The sequence below is a fragment of the Cygnus olor genome, chromosome 2, assembly GCF_009769625.2.
Source record: "Cygnus olor isolate bCygOlo1 chromosome 2, bCygOlo1.pri.v2, whole genome shotgun sequence".
NCBI lineage: Eukaryota > Metazoa > Chordata > Aves > Anseriformes > Anatidae > Cygnus > Cygnus olor.
Genome location: NC_049170.1, coordinates 46870200 through 46889371, shown reverse-complemented (window position 1 = coordinate 46889371; position 19172 = coordinate 46870200). Strand labels below are relative to the sequence as shown.

Below are 19172 nucleotides of genomic sequence, written 5' to 3'. Positions count from 1 at the left end.
CCTCATATTTTTCTACCTCTGTTCAGCCTGATCTCTACCATGTTTTGTCCCCAGCAGGACTATATGCACCAAGTAAAAAGGTTTTCATTTGTACGCGAGGACAGCCAATTCTTTTGTGGCGAGTCCCAAGTGGGAACCTCCCGAGTGCTTGAGCTGAATCCAGCAGGGATCACAAAGTAGACCTATTTGCTGCCATAGTTCACAGCCCAGCATATGGATGGAAATTAAAATCAACAATGGGTCATCTTAATGGGCCAGGCAGGGGGTGGGTTTACTGTTCACTCATCTCTCTCTGTTTAACAGGCTGTAACCCCTGGTGGAGGGCAGGACAGACAGCTGGAGACATGAGCTCTTGAACTGCCCCTCGTGAATCAGAGCTCCAGAATCAGGGAAGGACTTCTCAAGCCTCACATGCTGTGTAAGTAAGCAAGGAGCCAACCTCTAAATGATCTGAACCAGCTTCAGGAACCAAACTGATACAAACCACTCGGATCCTATCTAGATAGGTGTAAGGAAAATCATCCTGCAATACGAAAACATGTCCCAGCTACTCGCAAGATCTCGTTATCCTGGTGCAGGGGCTCAGTCAAGGACTACATTGCATCCATCTCCCTACATCCCAAACCTATGCATACAGTTCCAGTGAAACTGTGGTGATTTATAAGCAGCGTAAGTATCAGAGCTGCTCTCGGTTCACTTTTGTGTCTAAAAGGTTATAGTTTAAGCATACTTGACAGGTATACAAAACCAAGCGGAAAGCTTATACTCAGTTTATTTTTAGTCATGTAAGAGGCCTCTGTCTCTGGAGTACAAAAAGCTCCACCTTACTGTAGGCATTACATTGCATAAACAGAATGTGTTGATTTAAACTCCTCTAGAAACACAATGGTAAAGAACAGTTTAAAAATGAAAAGAAGCAATGGTTGCCAGAAGCAAAAGGGCACAATCCACAGAAAAAAATAAAAATAAAAATAAAAATAAAAATAAAAATAAAAATATTTCTTATTCCTTGGAGGCTATGACAAGCAACTCACGCTAATTAAAACAACTCTGAACTGTACAGTGTTGACCACTGGGTAAGATGTTGTTTTCCAGTCAGAGGTAGAATTAATTACGCTGCTCTAGATTATTGACTTCTGCTATTTTTTCCTCATTAGTCAAAAAGAAATAACAAAACAACCTATTGGCTTTATTTCTGAATCTGTCTCTAAAAAAAAAAACATGCAGAAGGGAAATAAAATTATTTAAAGCAATATGGTACTGAAATCTAGCACTGAACTGTATGGTGACTTTATAGTTTATCTGCATATGCTGTTGAGGTGAGCAAAATGAATGAAGCCCTATGCAATTTACACAGAGATTAAATCCCTGATAATTTATTCTTCTTCTTTACCATTGATTTCCCTGGTTTGCATTTGAAATATCTGAAATGGAGTTGACAAGCTCTGCCTAGGGTTGCCTGGCACAAGATCCTTCAGACCCTGAGGGATGCAGGTCCACGTTACTCAGGTGACTTAGCTTCTTTCGTGCCTCCATCCTCGCCATCAAACACCTAGTAGTAAGGCTGAGGGGCTGGCGGGGTCACGGGCTTCACCACAACTCGGCCACCCGCCCTCTGTGACAGGGACTATACCCTTGGCCAGCTCTTGTGCTCGTACTGTCAAGGAGGTGGGGTGCTGTCACTATAAAATGCAAAATTGAACTTAAACCCGTTAATTAAAACAGTTGATAGTTTTAATAATCGTCTGTCAGTGCTGAAATTTATTTATTTATTATTATTTTCTCCTCAGAGTGAGCATTTCAAACGTAGTCACGCCTGTTACCGCGCTTAACCCCGCCGCGCCTGCGCAGGAGGCGGCGCAGGCTCGGTGCCGCCCGCCCGCTCCCACCTCGCGCTAAGATGGCGGCGCCCAGCGCGGGAGGCGGCGGCGGCTGAGGGCGCGCGCAGGTAACCGTCCTCCGTCTCCCGCCGCCTCATAGCTCTAACGGCCGCCCAACGGCACTAACGGCTGCCCGCCGCTCCTGCTCGCATCCCGGCCCCTGCCGCCTCTCGCCCTCTCTCGCTGCTGCTGCCCCCGGTGCCTCCCGTCTGTGAGCAGGGTCCCCCTGGGCTCCTGCCCCCCGCTGTCCTGCCCGCCCCAGCCGTCGGGAGAGCTGCCACCCGCTTCGGCTTCTCCAGCAGTGGTTCACGCCGTCAGGGCTCTTGCTAGTCAACGGCAGGAGATAAAAGTATGAGGGTGTATGTTTATTTGTTAGCTCAAATCTGAGTCCCAGGGAAGGAAAGGAAATTGATCCTGTGCCTTGCTTGGAGGGTGAGGGATGTGTAGTGGCCCGCACCAAGCAATTCTCAGTGTCCTAACTTCGTAAAGCCTTCTTTGCTTTTGTGTTGTTTGCATTTTTCTAAAGGAAAGCATTGATCTTGGTTCCTGCCTCCTCCATCTCTCCAGCCTCGTGCTCCTTTCAAACTTCGGGAGCTTGGCACTCATGGCTCGTAGCCTGCTCCTTCTGCTGGGCAGGGATGTCCATAACTTTGGGAAGACAACAACATTTTTGTCCTACTCCTGTACACGCCTGGAAAGGCAAAGCCGTATACTACCATATCATTTGGGTTTTGTCATTCTCAGACCTACAGGGCATAACGTGTGACTTGCAGTTCATCTGCATCTTCTGTTTGATAGGGTCTGGGAGCAGGAAAGGGACTACAGATCTCTGTCTCATCCTGGTACTCTGGGTGCTTAAATAAGCTTTGCTCTAAGGCTGTGTGGCCCAAGATGCAGCTCCTTTCCCACTTGCATTGCCTGCTGTGACCCCGCTTGTACAACAGGAGGTCACCTGGACTTGCCCAGGTGGCCTTGGTGTTGGCAGGCGGGCTCCTCTTGAGTTGCATGCAGGCAGGGGAGCTGGTCTGGGTCCTTTCTTTGTCTCTTGAATAAATGATTCACATGCATATGTCTTAAAATACACATACTGTGATTCAGCAACGCTGAAAGTGGCCAACCATAAGGAGGGAAAGTGCTCCTTTCAGTTACAAAATTGAAGTAAGAGGAAGAAAAAATAAGGAAATATTAAAAATAAGTAAAATAGGCAAGTACTAAAATGTTCTTGCTAATTTTGAGCTGCGTGAATAACTGTCACATCATGGAGGTGGAGAAAACTTCCATTTAACTGAAGTGGGGACATAATTTAGGTGGAAAATTATTTTCACTGGTGATGTTATCAAATGGGGAATATATAAATAAAACTTTTCTTACACAAAGCTTCTGTACACAAAGATTTTACTGGTGTAACTTATAAGAAAAATTATGAATCTGACTGAAATAGCTGGTTCAGTAAAATAGTGAAGTATATAGGCCAAAAGTTAGAAAAAAAGTCCGCAGAGGATAGGAAATATTGATGCAATTAAACATGCAAGATTTTAAAAGGAAATTGGGATGAGGATGCTGGGAGAATCTCAGAATAGGTATGTTTGGTTTTTTTAATAACACATTTCCTACTGAAGTAAATAAAATCAGTAAATATAAAGTAAGTAAAATCAGTAAATACCTTATTGAGACTAATCACTGACTTGCAGACTATTTGATCTTTCTCCCATCTGAGTATTTTTATTTTAGAATATTCATCCTGAAGCACTATGAGGAGTTCTTTTAACTGGATTTTTAATTGAAAGAGAACTGGATCTCTTTAGAAACAGTCTTCCTTGTCTTGTTAAATCATAGCTTTTCTCATGTAGTATAAGTTTCTCATGTAGTTCTTGCAGGAAACCATACTGACAAGGAAGCCCTTAGCAAAAAATTCAGTTTAGAATATGTAGTTGCAATCTACTAATTATAGACATCCTCCCCCATCTCTTTTCAGTGATGACAAATTCAGTAGTTTTACAGAATAATTTCATCCAACTTCCTCTTCTGCATTGTTACTAACACACTGTTAGCCCCCTCCTTTTCAGTCAGCTGAGTTTCTTGAATCTTCAGTTGACTGATCCTGCTTTATGGGAGATTAAATGCAAGAATTTTATATTATTAGAAAAGAAATCTATCATAGCATTTTTGTTGTATGAAAGAGCCACAGTTCTCTCAGCTAAAAAATAAATGCTTGTGTAATTCAAACACATGGGAATAAAATGCAAATGGTATGGAACAGCAAAGTAATCTAAATCAAGCTAAAATATTTTTCATACCTACCAAATTTCTGTATGATCATAATAATCTCTGAATTACTAAGTTGTGGACTGAACTATATGTTTTTATCTTTTTCAGAGCAGACATTACAGCAGTAAAAATGCAGTCGTTTTGTCAGAGAGTTGGCACCTGTTCCACGTGTTTGAATAGACAACTAAATGGCTTCCTGGGATTAATTAAATGGCAGAGAAGACTGGTTCCTGCTTGTATCAGAACTATTTACAGTGAGACGGGGAAATGGGAGAGAAGCTATGGGTTGGAGACAAGAAAAAGAGTGGAAAATTGGTGGTTCCCAAGGATAAAGGACCAGTTCTGCAGAATTTCGGAAACTGATGTAAGCATTTCGAGAAATTTGGGAAAAATGTTTGATATTTTTGTTTCCTCAAAATTAAATTAGTTCAAAAATACTTAGTACCATTAACTTATATTGATGAGATGTATATTACATTTGAGGGGGCTTTTTTTAATGTAATAGTAGACTATTAATATCAAATACTGCAATAGGTGGAAAAAAGTCTTAAGGAAAAATATGGTGATCAGCGAAGTATGAACTTGTAGATATATCGAGTCTTCAAGTAATCAGTTATCTCTTCCAATTTTTATATCACATTCAGGAATTAATTATTTGAATATTAAACTTCTTTTACATTCATAGCTTTCGTAAGTAATTTTCTAAACAGCCTGTTCTCAGTGGTTATGACAAAATCTATTAGGCTAGACAATGTGATCGTTAAAATCTATGTTAAGGGAAGATGATTTTTGAACACTATTTTCTGTTTTACAGTGTGTTAGGAATAACAGGTGACTTACAGAAAAAAAAATCCTATTCAATAAAAGATCTTAAAAACAACTGTGATCTTTGACTCAAATTTTTGCTTTCACGATTATGCTCACATAGCTATAAAAACATTTTTTGACTCCTTCTTTTGTTTGCCTGTTTGCCTTGTTCCTAAAATGTGCCCCCTCTGCAACAAAAAAATCACTACTATCAAACTGTCAAAGAGAGAAGAAGGGCTTGCTCATTCTGACAAAGAAAGCTGAGTTGAGAATAGTACGTATGCATACGTCTAGAAGGGAGAGCATTAACTTCAGCCTTTGTCTTTTTAGTATGTGACAGTACATGTATATGTAGATATATGTATCATACACATGCTAAATTCTAAATGGCATTTTAAAGTATATGTTGTTTTATCCTTACTACTGAAGTAAATTTAATACAATCTTTTATTAAGAGGCAAATTGCCTATAGTGCCTCAGTGAAGTCTTCAGTTTAATATTTTGCTTGTATTAGACAAACATGAAAAATAGTATTTGATAAATATGAATATAGAGTATGGTTCAAAGTAGAAAGTCTATTTTTTCCCCACAGTTACTGTAAGAAAAATAATGTAGCAGCTTGTCAACGTTATATCAAAGAAGAATTCAATGGTAATCAAGATGTGTTAGGAATAATTTGTGGGAGATACAATGTTTGATTTCCTCTTTGTAACTTTCATCAATTTATTCAGACCTAACCAAATGAAATTTTTACTTTCTTTTCTGTGTAAGATACTGCTTGTAAGATGACTTCATACCCAAGTGTACATACTGGATATTTGTACTTCAGTGGATGTTTGTGCTAGTTCACTAACAAGCTCACTAACAAGTGAGCTAGTTTCTCAGGGTGTTACTGCAGTTCAGCTGACAAAAAAGAAGTGTCAATGTGTGAGCTCCACGTTCATTGTAAATAGAATGCAAAATGCTTATTTAAACTCTTGAGAGGATTGTTTTATCTGTTGTTTTATTTAGTTCATTGGACAGGTTAGGCGTGCATAGGTAACCAGTTACAGCTTCTGTGGTAGGGAATGTTGATTTAAGCTGCAATTAATGTATCTTTAATTGAGCAAAAGTTGAATGTAATTTTCAAGTGTCATGTAAATATCAGCAAAAATTGATGAGGTGGCAGTAAGTCTGGTAAAGAATCTCTGTTTACAGGCCCAAAGAATTAGATTCTAGAAATTTTGTTAAGGTTCAGTCAGTTCCAGCAGAACCTCGGTTCTCTTCATGGTACTGTGTAATTCGTAATGTGCACGTGTATTTGTTCAAGTGAAATGCTAACTTGTGGCTAAAATTTTCTAAAAATTCCTTTCTAGAAATCAAGACCAAAATTTTATGTGCTTTCTATGTTCCCATATCCTTCTGGAAAGCTTCACATGGGCCACGTTCGTGTCTACACCATCAGTGACACAGTAGCTCGGTTCCAGAAAATGAGAGGGATGCAGGTAAGAAAAGATCTGCCATAGAATCTTGTTGTTGTTTTTGTTTTCCTGTTTTAGTTGGTTTTGTTTGTTTGTTTGATGTTTTAATGTAATTGGTCAGGAAATTAGTGTTTTCGGAAATCAATGAAGGTGAAGGCTCAGTTGCAATACCTACTACAGATGCATAGCTGCATCTTTGAATATTGAAATTTGAGACTTTTTAAAAAGCTGTGGTCTTCAGAGCTCACTGTTGCTCTCTAACCTTTAGAAACAGTCTCAAATGGTATAGAGGATGCCGTATCAGCTACCTGAATCTATTAGTAGTATGTGGCACAGTACCAGTGAGAGGTGTGTTCCATGCCATTTCTACAAAAGAAGGCTGAAGACCCAAATGCCATCTGTGTGGCAAGTTGGGGGAGAAAAAGCTGAAATCCTGTAAGCTGACAAGATAAAACTGAGAAGCCTCAGAAGTCAACACCTTTCACCTCACCTGCTCCTGAGAACAGGTTGATGTCCTTTGTCAGACTGAAAGGGACATGCTGCTCCTCTGTGCTTGCTGGGAAGGGAACCCTTTATTGGGATTGCTGCAAGGCAGATGTACAAAGCCACATCATGTCTTGTGTGTGTAACTGTAGAAGTTTGTTTCTCAGTGACCTACCCCCTTGGCTTGCCTATTTCAGCCTCGCTTACACATACAAAACTCTGACTTCTGAGGGTACAAATCTACAAGGATATCAGGTAGGCTAAGACTAACCGCTTGCCACTTCTGTGTTCCTTTGTTTCCTGGTTTGCCCCATACCTCCCTGCATTCCTCCCTCACTCCCTTCTCTTGCCATAAGTGGATGAGAGCCTGGTCCCCACAGTCTACAGACAGGATCCTAATTGGTGTTTTACAGTAAAGACTGGCAGGTAAAATTTGAAGGATGCAACAAAGGTGTGGTAGGATCACAGCCTGAGTGACAAATGCGTTAAGGGGAGAGAAATCATTTGGAAGGGGGAATATTTTGTTAAGAATCTGTGAAGCAGTGGGAAGGAGGAACATGGAAACAGGATACCCTATTTTGGAATAGGGAACAAAAGGGAAGAAATATCTGTAGGCAAGAATCTAGGATGAGGCTTGGAAATGAATTGTCTCTAACATACAAGAGGGAGAAGCTTGATAATAAAGGAATTGCAACCTCAAAAGAGTACAAATAAAAATGAAACAGAGAAACAAATGTTAGTTGCTGGTTGTGGTACTAAGTGCAGTCTCCTTGCTACAAATGCAGAAATGTGTTTCCTGTGCTTGTCACCATCCATGAGACTCTAAAGGTGTTGTCACTGAATTATTCAGTGTTCTGCCTTTCCAAATACTATGTATTTTATGCCAATGATGAACATACCATGTACTGAATATGCCCTGCTCTTTTACAAAAATACATTATTATTTTAAAATTACAGGAAAGAGAAGTAATTAGCATACACTATTAAAGAGGAAAAGAAAATCGATTTCTGTTTTAATAACAATCTGTCCTAACTCCTCTGACTGACTAGAATTTAGATCTCATAAAAAAAACAGAGCCAAATAAGATCTTGAGACCTTAAAGTCTTGCTTGATGTCAAGACCACTGGCCTGTCGTTTCAGGATATGTAGCTTTTCATCAGTAATGGTGCAGATATCCACTAAGTTTCTGTTCAGAAAAATGAAAAGATGCTTCCACTTGTACTAGCTGAAATAAAGTGAAAATAATTGTGTATGTGCAGTAGGATGCTGTAGGTGCTACCTTTTGAATATAAGGGAAGTAAGCACTGTAAGTAGAAACAAATGGAGAAAATACAATGGCAAGGAAATACCAGAGCCACTATAAAAGCAAGAAAAACTTCTATTTATTAGTCATGCTAATTTCTCTATCAGTTAAATTAATATCAAGGAAAAAATAAGTTATAAAGACTAGTTTTATCAGTTTCTAGGTGTTTTCTCTGGATGTTGTCACAGTTGTCCAATCTGTTAAAGATATCTTTATTGTGATAATTACAGGCTATGACATGATTATGTCTTACCATACACAACATTTATATACCCAATGTAAATGGTTTTCCCTGTGTTCAGGGAATTACTGGAATTGTTCTGTACATAAGAAGAAAGAAAACTTCAAAATGATGCATTCTAATATCTTTTTCCTAAAGTAATTGTATTGATTTTTATAGCTGGAACTTCAGTGTTGATATTGCATGTTTGAAAGTTAATGGAGTGCTATTTTTTTCCAAAATAAAAAACCAAAGTGGGAATGAATTTATTTCAGATAATTGAGACAAGTTTAGAATAAGATTTTTGAGTACTAATGTTGCTTAAACTTCGTTTCCATCATTTTCAAATGAAAAAAAAAGGCAGACTCATTGAAAACAATCTTATAAACTGTATCTCCTAGAAAGTTGTATAACTGTACAAGATGCAATCCAGGAATATAAGAAAGTCGGAAGTTTTTTAAGCAATGAGGAATGATGAGCGGCTACCGTGAAAAATACAGGCAGAAACATTCAGACTCACAGTTCCCAGAGAACGATTATGACTAAAATGTGTTACCTGTTGTCCAGCAAATAGAAAGGGAGAATATGAAGGAAGGAAGGAAGGGAGGTCATTTGTACATTAGTGTATATGGTTGATTAAGAGAGTAATGCATGTTGAATAAGGTGGAAATGTTTTGTGTTTTTTTTTTCATATAGAATGCTTTCATGAGAAAATTGTAAATTAGTTTCATATTGATTCAATCCAAACAGGCAAGGAATTGGCTTACTTGATATAATAGTTAAGGAAGGGTAGAATTGAATGCCTTTGCAAAGAGATGAGAACTCCTTTAGTAAATTGGAACCATTCTTTGGAATGCATTCATGTAATATGTTCATGTTGGAGGTAGTTTGATATCCTAACAGGGAAGGGGATAAATCATTTGGATGTTGTTTTTTGTTTTTCAAAAATGAAAACTAAATAAAAATAAACTAAACTAAATATAATAAAATAATATATATATAATATATATATATAATATAAATATATATAAAATAATATAATAAAAATAAACTAAATTAAAAATAAATGTTTCATTTTCTTAGCAGGATAAAATTTGTTTTTGTTTCAATTAAAATATTCTAGAGAGCTAGAATACTACTAGAGAGCTAATACTATTTCACTCCTGAAATACTTGTAGGCAGGGCGTGGAAAGCAAACTCCTTCATGCACTTGGATTAGGTAACTAACTTGTGGAGTACACCTGTTACAAGATGACTTGCTCACATTCTAATTTACTGAAGATGAACTTTGAAGACTTTGTGTAGGAACTCTGAACAGTGTAGGTTACTTAGCATGAATGCAGTGAGCCAGTAGTTTATATATTTTAATTTACAATTTCATATCTATAAATAAACTAATCTGGAGCTAAAACATGGTTTTGTTTACTTGGAGTTTACGTACATATTGTGAATTCAAATGCAAGAGTTTCGTAAGAACTTAATAGATTTCCTATTCAATATTTGAGAGTGCCAAGTACAAATTACAGAGATAATCATGGTGATTTTCACCATGGCAGATATTTTCAGTCTGCCACTGAGCCAGGAAAGAGTATTTACCATTACTTTATTATGCTGTCATTATCATGTCTTTGATAAATTCCAAAGTGGATAATTTGTGCCTTGCAGAGGACTGAGAATAATTCTCTTAGCAATCAGTAAACAGAGTGATTCAGTTCAATAGTTCCTGTGATATCTTTTTAATAAAATTCTGAATTGAAATTGATACCACAGTGAGACTGTCATATGAGTTGTACAGAAATGAGAATGATCATCAGACAAATCTGGCAAAGTTCTTGTGCAGTATACTATGATAAGATTTCTTCATTTGTACTTAAAATTCTCATGATAGATGGAATTGGAATGTTTTCGGTGAAATTTCCACAATATCCTGAAATGACCTAAAGAGTGTTTTCTTTTTATCCAGAACATCTTTTTTAAATTGGATGTATTTTCATTAATTGCTTTCCTTTTCAGCAGTGAATCCTAATATTCTTGAAATTGCAGAAGTGAATGGTATCTAAGGGAGGCAGGTGTAATTAAACTTCATAATGAATTCATTAGTAGGATATGTTATTTCAATGCATTCCCATTTTCCAATCATCATTAGCTGGGATTCTGCACCATTCTTTTATGAGGATGTTGTGTCCATTGGCCAAATTATTTTCAGTGGTACAAATCAAGTGGAAAGTGTTACAGGTATCCTATGTGAATTGAATTTTATTTCAGTCTAGTTTTTCAGTAGCAAGTTCTGAAGGTGTTAATTAGTTCACTCTATTACATTTTGAAAGAAAGAGGGAGAAAAAGAGATATTAGTTTAAATGCAATTAAGTTAGACAAGAATGTGAGAGATGAAGAAGGCAAGAGACGCCTTTGTTTTCCAAATGTTTGTGGTACTTTGTGGACAGATCTTTTTTCGTGTTTTAAATCTTGCAAGAACGAGAAATGAATGAGAGCAGAGTTATTATGTTTTGATTAAAATCTGTGTGGGGTGATTATGTTTTAATTTGAAAATGCCTTATCAGAGTGCTAGTAAGCAGCATTCTTGTTGCAGAGAATCACTGCAATAGTTCTTGCTGGAACTCTGCATACTGCTCAAATTCATGATTTTAATCTATCTCCAGGGGTGCCTTGTCTGACTTTTTTTTTTTTCCTGTTGTTGGCAGTGGTGGTTTTCAGCTGTTGTGTAGCAGTGTTTATTACCTAGTACAGTTAAAAGTCAATCTAGGCTGCATTCAGGTGAGGGTCTTGTTTTTACATGTCAGATTTTCAACATATTCAGTGCAGGCTCATTTTAGGTGGCAGTGGAAGGAGCAGCCCTACTGTCCTTTCCCCTCTGCAGCCACGCATCCTTCCGGGCTCACTTGTGTGTGCTCGTGTCTCACAGTTGTGAGATAGATGCAGGGATGATGACAAGAAGTTGCCCGTGGAGCCAGGGGCATCTTCTGGAAGCTGAAACTTGCAACCATGGATCATCCAGTTTATCAGCATTGGTGATTAGTTCATGTCAAGTGTGCCAGGGCACTATAACCAGAGGCAGGAGTGTAGACTTTGCTGCATTGATTCAAATGCTGATCTGTAGCTAGCCTTTTTGTTTTCATTTTTTCTTGTCTTCTCTTATCGCACGCTTTCTGAAATAAATGTATTTACAGGCATTTTTGATGCTAATTCTACTTGCTTTCTTAGAATACAGAATGGGGTGATCTGGATGTAAGACAGATGTGTCAGCTCCCTAGTCATAGCTTTGAGACTTACTGAGCACTTCAGGAAAGCAAACAAGTTCTTTGCTTCTTTACAAACATTAAGAAAAAAAAAACACTGAATTGTTTTCTCCAAGTTATGTTGATGGAGATGTAGAATTGAGTGTTACAAGATCATTGTCAACTTTGTGTTGCATAGTACTTACTGATCTCGCCCACCGATGTCAGCGTGATGGGCTGATTGTCACGGCACTGAATAGATGAAAATCTCCGAAGAGGAAGAGCTGAGATCTCAGAAATGAATTAATGGAGTTGCTATGCCTTCCTCTGCTAAGTCCTACAGTCACATTAAGAGCTCTAGCCATCATTAAGGACAGGTATTTGACCAAGCTAATACAAATTCAGAGTCTGCAGTTGCAACCTTTTAATAATCTTACTCGGTGTGGTAGTTACTGGGCACTCTGTTCCCCACACACCAGTAAATCACTTCCTTGCTACTTTATGGTCCTGTGCAGAATGTAGTATGTTGAGTGACAGAAAATATCCGATTCTGCCTGATCATGTGAATTTCTGAGGATTTTAAGCCCTGCAAATTGTGCTAAAGGCCATGTGGTATTTTTAACCGGGAGGAGTGTACCTAACAGCTTCACTGTGAGGACCCCCTGCTGCCTGTGCCCAGCCAAGGGGAGAATTTCGTGCAAGGAAGGAGTGATTGCAGAAGCACATAGCTGCCTGTGGTGACAGTACTGGCTTCTGCCATCTTAAAATGCTGTGAAGCCATAAGCTGCTTTCTTTTACCCAGTACAGACATCCTCATTCGTACAGAGGCCTCATCTCTTACAAGATATGTTCATTATTTGTTTTTCTTTTTCCTTGTGACTTGCAGAAAATCTTGTCTGTACAGAGAAGTGATGCTTGGAAGAACGGTCACTAGTGAGCAGAATTGATCCCTCAGTTGTAAAAGGTTTAAATGCTGCCGTCAGAAGCAATCAAGTCAGCATTCAAGAAAGTTGATGACTTTTTTCTCCTTTTCTTCTGCTCATCTGTAATGCTGGAGGGAGCAGCCATGTTTTCTGCTAGTTAGAGTCTATGACCAAGCCATTAGAGAGCTACAAGAAATACCCCTTGGTCTTCAAAATTGATTTCTTCCATTTTTACTTTGTTTTAAGCAGGGCAGTTGGACTGCTCCTTTATTCTTTGTGCCAACTTCTGACACATTAGTAGTATATTTTTTCCTCCTCTTCTATCTCTCTTGGGATTTTTGATGTTTGTCAGAACTATATTGTTAATCTCAGCCTTCTGTTTTATGTTGGCTAAGTAGATTTAAGACGTAATGCCAAGTGCTGCGAGGAGACCGTGGCATTTTAACTGTAGATACATAACACGCTTTCCAGCCAGAAGAAGCTGACCTATTGCTTAGACAATTGGATTTCACAGACCTTTCAAATCCATTCACGGTAGAGAAGTAAAAGAGACAATGAACTTGAAATCATTTTCTAAACCACTGTGCATGTTACATTCATCTCTATAGCAACTACATAAATAGATCTAGCCTGGAGATTAATTTGAGGATATTTTTAATGTCTCTTTAAATTCAGTTTTTTTTACTGCAACTTGAAGTAGTGTATTTCTTCAGTCCTTCAACTTGAGGAGTGCTATTGGTTGTTAAATTGAACTGTCTTTTGAATGTGATAAGTGAATACACTGTGCGATATTTTTAATATATATGCTAGAATTTGGAAGATCTGTGTGAGCAGATAACTCCTGCTAGCACTGATGGTACAGTGTTAAAATGTCTGCACATTAGCTGTCTGGAGCATCAGTCAGCCCTTTTGGGGAGTCTGTAGCCAGAAGTGAAGCTATTCTTCCCACATCCTTATGCTCATGAGCATGAGAAATGAGATTGTGCCTTGCTTCTGGCTACCCATCTATACTCCGGAGATCTTCAGAAGTCAAATTTTACAAAAATTTGCCAAGAGTAATCTTTTTAATCTCACTTAATGTGCATCAGCTTGTAGTAAAAAGACATTTCTAGGGATGCAACCGTTTGCCTAAAGAAACAGGGTTTAAATAAGAGAAAATGTGTTCTACATAGGAAAAAAACACCTGGTTTATGTAATCATTTCTGTTCTTAGGAAGGTGGTGAGCACTAATAATGGTCAAAAAGAGCTGAGCTGCAGAAACTAATGTTTCACTTTGTCCTTACAAAATTCTGTAGAGATTTGTAGTTTCTGTAATGTTTGCGCTTTTTTTTTTTCCTCTATTATACCAATGGTTTTGATTATGGTAGGGGTAGGGAAAGGAGAAGGACTGGGAAGAGGCATGCATCAGCAGGACATATCAAGTAGTTTAGCCTCAAAATGGGATTTTTCTATCAAATATTTGTAATGTGAGGAAGTGGGGAGTTTAAATCCAAGTCTTACATTTTCTGACACTGTGGTATGAGGAATAATCTGTCTGATAATGGGGAAAATTTCTAACGTATAACATTCCAATTTCTATTAGATTTATACGTCACAAATGTGGTATGCGTGCACACTCAGTATACTAGCTTGAGAGACAGTTGATCACTGGTTAATACATTTGGTTTTGTTGCTGCATCATCAGCATAGTCATATACAGCAAGTTTAGTTCAGTATTAAAAATTAGAATGCTTAGGAGTCACATTTGTTAAGTCCTCTTGCTTTTACACTGAGATGATGCCGAAGGCACCTTTATAAACATGTCTATAAAATACTTTTTATGAAAGAATCCATTGAAGTCAGAAAATTGGAAGGTTGTGGCAAAGAATAATAAAAATAATCCAAACCAGAGACAGAAGTAGAACTTATGCTTCAGAGATAAACAGATATTTTTGCATGGAGTTAGCTTATGAGATTAGTAGTATTGCTGGGCTTGGTTTCTTACTGCTTTTTTGTTTACATGCTGCTAAAGAATGAGTTCTTTATAAAAATACATATTTTAAGGGGTATTGTTAAGCTTGTGTAACTTTAATCATAATTGGTTGAATTTATAGCACGTTTGTAGGTGTAATAAATGGGATTGGTTTTATCAGGTACCTAATATGTAAGCATATTTAATGACAGCATATTAAGTATTTGCCATTCTTACTCTGGTTATTAAACTTTTCTTTTGTATTTTTGCAGTGTTGATAGGTTATTTGTCTAAATAATTTGCATGTTAATATGAAAGATACATATTCCAACAAAAATTGTGTTATACTTTGTAATAAACATTTTTTCACCTTTATTTGAGGTCCTCAAATACATTGTCTCAGTCTGCAAGTTGTATTTACAAAATACTTTTAAAGAAAAATTTGACTAAAACATCTTTTTCTCTTGTTTTTATCTGTCCAATCAAAGATTATCGTAGGGTATATTTCTTTTTTTCTCTTCAGAAAAAAAGGAAAAAATTAGTAGTTACACATCAGGTACAGTTATAAAACCCTTGGTTCAAATAGTTTTGCTTGCTTTCTTCTTCCTCTGTATGATGAATTTTGATTCTGCTTAGCAGTAGCATCAACAGCCAATTTTAACCACCACAAAGGACTGATTTTTGTCATTGCTAACCCAGCATTTAAATAGTCAAGAGAATTTATTACATAACACTTCAAGCTCCCTCTAACATCAAATTGTAGATGGCAAGTATGTGTCATATTCATTTTTGAAACAGACCTAGCCCTTGTGGGCATGCTTTGAAGAGGTTCGATTAAGACAAAGCAAATGCTGAAATGCAAACCACTGCTTGTTATTTTGATGCTTGTGTATTGCTGATGTCATTCCAGAAAGTTACATAAGACCGTGTTTTCTGTTTTTGCTGACAGGTGATAAATCCAATGGGATGGGATGCATTTGGTTTACCAGCAGAAAATGCTGCAGTTGAGCATGGTCTTCACCCTGCAAGCTGGACACAAAGGTAATTTTTAATGAATATAAGTAGTGTGAATACCTCTCCTGTGGACCCCATAAACAAAGAAAACAGCACGAAAACAGTGTAGAAGAAATACAGTATAGAAAGAACAAGGGTTATTTGCTGATGTTTTGTGGAACTGTGCAGGTAGTTCAGTTAGTAAGTATAAACTTAATCTCTCAAGATAATTTTCAGGGCTTCCCTAAAAGCGATGTTTCCCAAACACCCTGTTCGGTGAGTAAGAAATAAATCAGAATTCTCTTAACGTGAGATAGATCTTAGTATAGAATACGCACTTGAGAATGAGCTACGTGGCTAGGTTTACTGGCAATTTTCAGTACCATGAGGAAAAGAAAGAAGAACATTCTTCATTTGAGGCTGGGTGTTTGAAAGTGATAAACAGCCATTCTTGCTGAGGATTTTGGTGAAAAGTTAGGGCTTTAGGCCTCAGAATTGGGTTTTGTGTTCTTCTAACATGGTTTATAATGAGTAGGAAGTTACGTAAGTAAACATTAATTTCTACACATGACTCAGAAACCAGTCTTCTAATAGATCTTCTGTTTTCGGAGCAGTAATCTAACTGTGGTATCTTTTTGGACGTTGTTGTGGGTTAACCCAACAGGCAGCTAAACACTACACAGCTGTTTCCTCACTCCTCCACTACAGAGGGATGGTGATAAAAGTGAAAGCGGAAGTTTAAGAACTTGTGGCTTGAGATACTGACAGTTTAATAAGAAAAAAATAATAAAAAGGAAAGAAAAAAAAAACAAAAAGAATGCACACAGCAAGTGACGCACAACGCCACTGCTCACCAGCTGATGACTGATGCCCATCCATACCCTGTGCAGTGTGCCCAAGTACCCTAAGGTACCCTTAGGCTGCACTTGCAGGAGGCCAGCAGCGCCTTCCAAGGGTGCTGCAGGCTGCCAGGCCCGGTTCCCCAGCTGGCAGGCGTTCTCTTCTGGCAGGCTTTTAGGAGACTTTTGCTGTCAGCCTTTGTCCCAGTCGGGCCAGGTCACCTCTGTGGCTGCTCCCATCCCCAGCACTTTCCCATTCCCATGACGACTTCTCATCCCCCAAATGACTTCTCACCCCCAAGTCTCCCTCGGGGACCCGCCACCCGCAGCCGCTCCCCATCAGGAGCAGACATCCCCAAACCAAGTGGCGGCGTGGGCAGCAAGTGAGGGCTGCATTCAGCCCTCCCCCGTACCCCCCAACTGATCAACCGATGCAGGAATAAGTGCAGGCAGAGGCTTTGCAGGGTGGAAAAGTTGTAATTTATTCCTGGGGTAATTGTGGCTGCCACCCCCCAGCCCGTCCCCAGGTGAGGCGTGGCTGCCTGCTCAGTTGCGGAGCCTGGTCTGCCGGCCTGCGTGGTCGCCAGACCCCGGCTCCTCCTGCTGGACCCGACGTAGCCACTCTATGTCCTCGGTGTCGTCGTACCACAGGGACAGTGGCAGTCTGTGCCCGTCCTGCCCCAAGCGCCAGGAGCGGCTGCGGACAAGCTGTCGCGCTTCAGAGGGGCTGCGCTCCCTGCACCTGGGCGAGGCGCTGCGGGAGCGGTAGCTTGAGGGGCTCCTCTGCCGCTGCTGCTGCTGCTGCCGCCGCCCCAGCCGCGCGTCGCGTTGGAACCTTCTGCGGGGTCGTTGGGCCAGGCGCACAACTTCAACGATGGGCCCGCGGCACAGCGGGCAGGTGTCTCTTTCAGCGGCCCAGACCTGGATGCACTGCAGGCAGAAGGAGTGCCTGCAGGGGTCCACGCAAGCTGTGTTGGACAGCTGGTCCAAGCAGATGGGGCACGTCTCGTCCCCGGGGGCCTCCTCTGGCTGCTCCTGCTGTGGCTGGTTCATGGTGCCTGCGGCCGCTGCGACGTGGAGCTGGTCGTCCTCTGGGGGAGGCTGCCCTGGTGCCAGGCGCTTGGCAGCAGCCTGGGGTCTTCAGCACCTCCCTTGCCTCGCGGGTCGCCGGCAGGACCTCAACGCCTCACGTGCCACCAGCGTGCCACCAGGAGGACTACTGCAGATAGAACCAGGAAGAAAATATTGTAGCAGCAAACAGACATCAGCTTTCTAGGTTCAACCAAGTTGTCTAGAGTACTGTAGCTGTCAACATTCCGCGTATGGACTGCAAACATTGCTATTAGAATGGCAAATATGCTTATGATAGGTTATACTTGGCAAGACTGCGCTTAGGACAGATGAGGTACAGAGATGTCTATAGATTTGAGACCATTACCGAAGGCCCTCGATGGCTTGCGTGCAACAAGACTGGCTTCGCGTGTGCCTCTTGCCACACCTCCGCCTCTCTCTCTCCTTCCAGCCGTGGGACCTCGAGCTCTCGACTACCACCAGCCGGACTGGCCGCAGGCGCGCCGCTCAGGGCACTTATAGCCAGCCACCTTTTGTGAGGCCATAGGGTGACATCAGAAGGGTCTCGGGGTGTCGCTGATGGCAGCGCTGACAGAGGTCACCTGACCGTTGTGAGACAATGCTGACGTGAGATGGCTGCTCCACGCTGACAGGAGCCACGTCTGCCAGGCTGGGGTCCAGGCCAGGAGGTCGGCCTGGGAACTGCCCCTGGGAGCCAGGGATGTCCTTGACGTGCAGCTGGACACCTGAGCATTGGAGGCATCCTGAAGAGACCATGGAAACAACGAGTACAAAACACAAAATGTGTAACAGTGACCCGAAGGGATTGCTGAAATTGCTCAGTTGTTGTATCAGCCTCACGCGATAAGAAGACTCAGCTGTATGCACAAAATCCAGGCTGAGGAAGGAACACGGTGCCCAAAGTAGAACTTAAAACAATTAAGTTAGCTGAGTTTATAAAAGATCAAAAGTGCTGAAGCAGTTAAACAATGACTGAGCATGTGCAAAACAGAAAGGAGAGAAGTAGAAGATGAAGAAGACTATGAGCCTTCATCAGAAAGCCCCCAAAGTGCGACCACCAGAGGTTACTGCGCCTGCGATAGTAGGAGGGGCAATATGATAATTAGGTCTGAGAAACCATTATCATAAATCCTGCCCTTTCTTGCAAACTGCATGAATAGGGATATCACCGTACCATGAATAAGTACTGCTTGTCTTGCTTAGGTGTACGTGTTGGGTGGAATTATCCCCCACATACCCAGCGCTGTTAATAAAGAATACCTGCTTTTAATTCTCCCAAAGGAGTCTTGGAAAGTTGCATTGCTTTTTGCGTTCCACCATTGATGAGGACACAACAAGAAACTGAGGAACAACTTATCACCTGGGAAGGTGGAAATTGGCCAGAGACAGTGGGAACGTGACTGAGAAACCTAGGGTTGTTTAGAGAAAATCAGGAGCATCGCCACCTCTTGGCTGTCTCAGGAGGACGATAGAAACGAGCAGCGCCTCATTGGTTACGTGAAGTGGTGACGTCCTACACCATCTTCTGTGTCAGTGGTGTAAAAGGGGCCTGTTTTTTACCCAGAAGGAAGCTCAGAGAAGGGTTGGGGATGGAAGGAACCTCTGGAGGTCATCTGCTCCAACCCCCCTGCTGAAGCAGGGCCACGTAGAGCCGTACGGCCGCTGGGCACCGCTGACAAGAGCCTGGCTCTGTCTTCTTTGCATCCTCCCTTTGGG

General features: G+C 40.5%; 1 protein-coding gene across 5 annotated transcripts in view; it reads left to right on the top strand.

Moving 5' to 3' along the window:
• The first annotated feature begins 396 nt into the window (after window positions 1–396).
• Window positions 397–19172, top strand: part of LARS2 (leucyl-tRNA synthetase 2, mitochondrial) — a 93155-nt gene continuing 74379 nt past the window's right edge. For 2 of the 5 annotated variants that reach the window (XR_005817138.1, XM_040548429.1), the window contains exons 1-4: window positions 1830–1948; window positions 4257–4512; window positions 6311–6439; window positions 15482–15573. Coding sequence is in view for 4 of the 5 variants with exons in the window: in XM_040548429.1 (XP_040404363.1) it covers window positions 4279–4512; window positions 6311–6439; window positions 15482–15573 (455 nt within the window). In the remaining variant the exon portion in view is untranslated. Of the gene's footprint in view, window positions 419–1829; window positions 1949–2037; window positions 2230–4256; window positions 4513–6310; window positions 6440–15481; window positions 15574–19172 lie in introns of those variants that run through there. The other 3 variants (XM_040548428.1, XM_040548426.1, XM_040548427.1) reach the window with 3 other exon arrangements.